Source organism: Sinocyclocheilus rhinocerous, unplaced genomic scaffold (genome assembly GCF_001515625.1).
Source record: "Sinocyclocheilus rhinocerous isolate Xijiao unplaced genomic scaffold, SAMN03320098_v1.1 scaffold284, whole genome shotgun sequence".
NCBI lineage: Eukaryota > Metazoa > Chordata > Actinopteri > Cypriniformes > Cyprinidae > Sinocyclocheilus > Sinocyclocheilus rhinocerous.
The window spans coordinates 19413-25265 of NW_015628031.1; the positions used below are offsets into that span (position 1 = coordinate 19413).

General features: G+C 37.1%; 1 protein-coding gene across 1 annotated transcript; it reads right to left on the reverse strand.

Annotated features, from left to right (window-relative positions):
* Positions 1–1378: 1378 nt before the first annotated feature.
* On the reverse strand, positions 1379–2628 carry LOC107737145 (lymphocyte antigen 6B-like). The gene is made up of 4 exons (XM_016548580.1): positions 2552–2628; positions 2351–2470; positions 1849–1974; positions 1379–1608 (listed from the first exon to the last, which is right to left on the reverse strand). Exons 1-4 carry the CDS (start codon positions 2601–2603, stop codon positions 1541–1543), a joined length of 366 nt encoding a protein of 121 aa, XP_016404066.1. The 5' UTR covers positions 2604–2628; the 3' UTR covers positions 1379–1540.
* Positions 2629–5853: the final 3225 nt, after the last annotated feature.

Genomic DNA, 5853 nt, shown 5'->3' on the forward strand with positions numbered 1-5853 from the left:
GCATCACTCACCGCAGAGCAAGCCTGTTCTTGATAATGCTGCTGTGAAAACGTGGGAAAAGCCGACGAGGAAGAAGTTGGAGTGAAGCGATCTTTATATAGGCGGAGCAAAATACTTCATCGCTCCGTCTATAGCGCATTGTGATTGGGTGGTTTACGCTGTCTATACAGGAGACAAACCAATGGGCCACTGGCAGCTCGCTGTTCGTGCGTGATGGTCCTTGGTAAAAAAACATTCTGTCGGCACACTTAAAGGCACAATATGTAAGATTTTTTAAATTAAAATATCCAAAAACCACTAGAACAGTGTTATATATTTTGCTGACTTGTGTACTTACATTATCCCAAATGTTTCGAAGAATGTTTAAATCCAGAGAAATAAGCAATTTTAACTAGTGACACGGAGCGTGTCCATAGTGTCATTGTGTCGCCTGCCAATGACGTCATGACCCCTCGATTTCCGGTTTTGTTTTGTAGAAAACATGGAAACACCAAAGACGCTTTAATATGTTGTGCGTTTTAATAGACAGGTGACGACCGCACAGAGTAGCATTATAACAGAACTTTCAAATGTATCTAGTATGATAAAACAGCGCTGCTTTTTCCCCCCACATACGCACGACCGGAAGGAGCGGAAGCGGTCGACTGTGGCATAATAAAAGCTTCGCTGCTTTCGAGCCATGTGTTGCACTCATTCAGCGGCCTCGTTTCGCTTCGACGGCTTTCAGCCTCACCCTGCTTCATTCTACTACGTTAATAAATCATTAGCTCATCCATGAACATGATTTCTGCCCGAGTCCCGTCGGATTGCATCGGCTGTGGGGATGAAGACCACAACTCCCATGACTCCACACTCAGTCACTGCGTCATCAAACTACGCCTTTGTTTCTTTGTTTGTTTTGAATACGCGCCCTCCAGCGGCGAAATGTTTCTGTTTATTTTGAATATGCGCCCTCTAGCGGCGAAAAATGACATATTGTGCCTTTAAGTGCGTCGGCCCACCGGGAAAATGTCTGGTATGCCCGATTACCAGTCCAGCCCTGCTTGCAATTTTACAAAAATCATGAGCGTTGCCAATGGAGAAAAGACGCTGTGGTAGTTAAACAATTAAAAGTAATTTTGAACTATAACCTACCTACTAAATTCACCTGTAGGAGAGAAAACAAGATCCACAAATCTATGGCCACACAAAACAGCGAACGAAACATAAAACTCTCAAAACCTTTTCCTCCCGTAGAAAAACATGAATAGCCTACTTACAGTAATATGGCTTAATGTATTAAGAAGACAGATATTAAAAGACCAAATAATAATAAAATACAGATATCCCTTAATCAAAACATGACACAAGATCAGCAGAACAACACACATTATTCAGTATTTTGTTTAATGCGTTTAATAAAATACAGATTTTCCGTTCCTCAAATCATGATACTAAAGAACAGCAGACTAACAAAACAAGCTTTATTAAGTAAAGTAGGACTAGAAACGTGTGACATTCAGTTTCTGCTGCAGCTGTAGAATCTGAAGTGCAGAAGGATTCACTGAAACAGGAAGTAGAAGAGCAGAGGAGACAACAGCAGGAGGAAGCTTCCCTTATACACGCCATCTGATCAAGACAATAAGAAAATTACTGTTAATTAATGCTACAACTAGTAATAATAGCAATTAAAAAGTGCTTATTCATTGTTCAACTTCCTTTTCCTGCCGCTCTAGCTTTGCACTATACTTGAAATTTGATTATTCCTTTGGACATTCACTTGTGTTTGTTGTATTATTGTTTGTAGTATTTCCTCATTTTAAGCCACTGTGGGAAAAATCAAGCACATGATCATATAAAGAACATTACCTGCTGCATTGCAGAGGTCAGTGTCACAGCAGTGGGTAGTTACAGTCCCTCCAGTCGGGAGCTGTTGGGTCCCAGCTTCACATGTAAGTGCACAATGTTTAGTTTTGATGGACACCTTAGTGGAACCTGCAAAAAAGACACAAACCTTTATATAATAGGATAATTAAACAATTTCAACAATTTCAACTGCAGTTTTGTGAAAAGATCAAAAGCATCCATGTCCATTTGTAACTTGAATGTAAATCATCTTCCTTTTATTTTAGCTGTAGAGAAACAGTCTGCTTGATACTGATAACCGGTATTAACAAATATTATTTTAATGTATAGTCATAAACACACTGGTTTGTAGCGCACTATGTTATTCTAGTTATTTACCTAGTGGATGATGAATCTGAAGTTTCACACATTAACAGAAACTTTATTTTGCATTGTAAAATGAAGTGGATACTTTATTCATTAATTAATCAAATTAATTACAATTTCCACATCATACTGGACTTACCAATGGATTGTTCTATTGTTTGGGTTTGACATTTGGAAAATCCATCTCCACATATCTGCACTTTTGCTTCACAGGTGCCCCCTTGAGCAGATGAGCACGTGTAACACTTGAGAGAGTATCCTTAAAGACAGAGAGAGACATTTAGTGACCTCTCCATGTGTACCAAATAATATATTATTAAATACTTGCAGTTTTTTGTACCTCCAGTGAGAAAAATGAACAGAAGAACAACAGAGACACGCAGATCCATCATGTCTCAGACAGGAACAGAATTAAATAACTATGTTTTCATTCCTTTTATGTCTGTTCAGAAATGGGTGGGTTTACTGGGAAACCTTTGCTAAGTTCTACACTAGCCTATCATAGGCCTGTGCTGTATGTCACGTTATTCTTACAAAACAGGAAGAATTTTGAAACTTGCACTTTAGCAACTTGGGGCTTTTTCGTGATGTAACAGATTAATTTTCTCTTGTTTGTCTCCCTCCTTCAAATGCATCTCTGATCACTCTGGTGGTTACGCAGTCAGTGATTGTTTCCTGTTTCTTCTAATGCATGCTGATCTGTCACATATTGCAAGAGTTGTCTCTTCTTCTCTTGCACACAGAAACTTTTCTGTGGTTATGATTCGAAATAAATCAATGATACTGTAAGAAGATGTCATTACTTGGATATCCATTGCAAACCCATTCTACAGAGGATCTATGTTCCATATAATTCACTGATTCACTAATAAGATCAGTTCATGAAAATTAAGCATTATGAAATGCAGTTAAATGAAATGGTCACGGTGTACTGATGAAACATCATGTAGTGAAAATTATACTTTGGGATTTTGTGTATTGTAAATTGATAACTGAAAATATGCTGAAATGTTTTCAAAAAAATGCATTTTTGCTGAACTATTAGTTTTGAAAATGTACCACCAACTTGAAAAAGTAGCCTTTTTTAAAAATTAATGTTGTTTTACTAGTAGACAAAAGATCATCTTCTGCCACCTGCTGATAAAAGTCGCTAAATGCAATTTGAAACTTTACTCAAACGACTGTTACATTTTGCAACGGGTCCAAGTGGATTTTTTATAAACGTAGTATCGATATTACAGGTAATCGATTTAAGATATGAATCAAACTGTTATCAGTACCCAGCACTTCTCCTTAATCACATTGTGTTTCAAGTACACTTTGTAAGTATTTGAGTAATATTTTTAGTAAATATGACACCAGGAAAAAAACTGATTTAATATTTTATTTAGTCAATGTCACATCAGAATATCACAGCAAAGAAAAAACATTATCGGACACTAAAGATATAGTACAGAAAAAATACATAGCCTACTATGTATTCAGTACAGTGTGTCTCAGTGTAGAATGTGAAGAGCTGCTGGATTCAGTGCAGCAGCAGGATGAAGGAGAGCAGAGAACAGCAGAGGAACAGGAAGCTCTCAGAGTGATGCTCTCAGCACCGTTCTCAACACAGGTTCCCTGAACAACATGAGATGCCTTCAACATCACCAACTGATGTTGTGGCTTCACAGATAGATTTAGAGATGCAGCCTTTTACACCCAGTGACTGGCCTAAAAAACTCCCTGATGAAAAGAAAAGAAGACAGGTCTTTCAAAGCTGCATGGAAATTGGTAAACGTGAGCTGTATCAAATGCTCAAACATCAAAGATATAAAAATAATGACTTCTTCCTTTTCCAGATTCTCACCTGTTGCTTTAAAGCAGCGGCCTTCACTCCCTGAACAGCTCAATATGTTTGAGCAGCTCTTCTCATCACAATAGTAACATTTCATTTTTGGTGAACCACTACTTTAAAAAAATCTGGAGGGCTGAAATATTACTGAATCTCAGGAATATTCTTACTCTAAAAAGTTACTACAGATATTGTAAACTCATTACTACTAAATTTCCCACCTTTTTTGAATAATTATTTGTCTGTTACAGTGTTGGTGCAGTATTTTATTTAACATTTATTTAATAAAAGTACAGATGATCTGTTCCTTAAATCATGATACCGAAGAACAGTAGAACATTTATTATTGTATTTATTATTTTGGTTAATTTTTAAAATAAAATACAGATTTTCCGTTCCTCAAATCATGATACCAAAGAACAGCAGAACAACAAAACAAGCTTTATTAATAAAGTATGACTAGAAACGTGTGTGACATTCAGTTTCTGCTGCAGCTGTAGAATCTGAAGTGCAGCTGGATTCACTGAAACAGGAAGTAGAAGAGCAGAGGAGACAACAGCAGGAGGACGCTTCCCTTATACACGCCATCTGATCAAGACAATAAGAAAATCACTGGTAATTAATGCTACAACTAGTAATAAAAGCAATTAAAAATTGCTTATTCATTGTTGATAAATTTCATCACAATAAAAACTCTGAAAGCACTTGACTAATTCATAAGGTTCCTGCCGGTCAAGTTTTGCACACTATTCAGGACGCTTTTGAAATTTGATATTATGTTCCTTTGAACAATCACTTGTGTTTGTAGTATTATTGTTTGTATTATTTCCTCATTTTATGTCACTGTGAACCAAACCAAACTGCTAATTAGCACATGATCATATAAAGAACAATACCTGCTGCATTGCAGAGGTCAGTGTTACAGCAGTGGGTAGTTACAGACCCTCCAGTTATTAGCTGTTGGGTCCCAGCTTCACATCTAAGTGCACACTGTTTAGTTGTGATAGACACCTTAGCGAAACCTGTAAAAAAGACACAAACCTCATACAATAGGATAATGAAACAATTCCAACATTTGCAGTTATGTGAAAAGATCAAAAAGCATCCAGAGCAGGCACAGCCATTGTGAATTCTCTTCCTGTTCTTTTAGCTGTACAAAAACAGTCTGTTAAGCTGCTTGATATTTCATACTGGTTTTCCCTCATATTATTTTAATGTATTGTCATAATCATATACACTGGTTTGTAGCACGAGTAGTTTTGCTGTTCACTGCACTTTGTTATTCTAGTTATTTACCTATGAATGATGAACCGGAAGTCTGAGATGGTCCTCACTGCAGAACACAAGATCCAGATCCAAATCCTCCCACTTTACATATACCTAAACCTACCCGTCTCCACCCGCTGATCCCTAAACCCACCCATCTCCACCCCTAAACCTACCCGTCTCCACCCCCTAGATGTGGATCCAACCACGCCCCCCTGGATCTTGTGTTCTGCAGTGAGGGGCTACTGGGACGTCTCGCAAATAAATGTTAAAAATGTTCACTGTAAATGGAACGACAAATCATACAAGAGTGACATCTAATGGACATAATTGGAAATGCGAAGTGTTGTATGTTCGTTTGGAGGAGTGGAATACTGATTACAAACAAAAATATATTTTATATATTATATAATAAATAGTCTTTATATTATTTATATTATAATTTTAGCAAGTCTAAAAGTGCAAGTCTCCTTGTGTGTAAGAGTTGAAGACATTATTTCATTTAGCTTTTTCTATATTTTTTTAATTCATGTCCACATTTT

Bases quoted from the DNA above. Each gene is read 5' to 3' on its own strand.
- LOC107737145 (XM_016548580.1), bottom strand. From the start codon at position 2,603: ATGATGGATCTGCGTGTCTCTGTTGTTCTTCTGTTCATTTTTCTCACT. The intron at 2,471-2,551 runs GTACAAAAAACT...TCTGTCTTTAAG, and splicing joins GTTCATTTTTCTCACTGGAG to GATACTCTCTCAAGTGTTAC. The intron at 1,609-1,848 runs GTAATGTTCTTT...TGTCTTGATCAG, and splicing joins TGACCTCTGCAATGCAGCAG to ATGGCGTGTATAAGGGAAGC.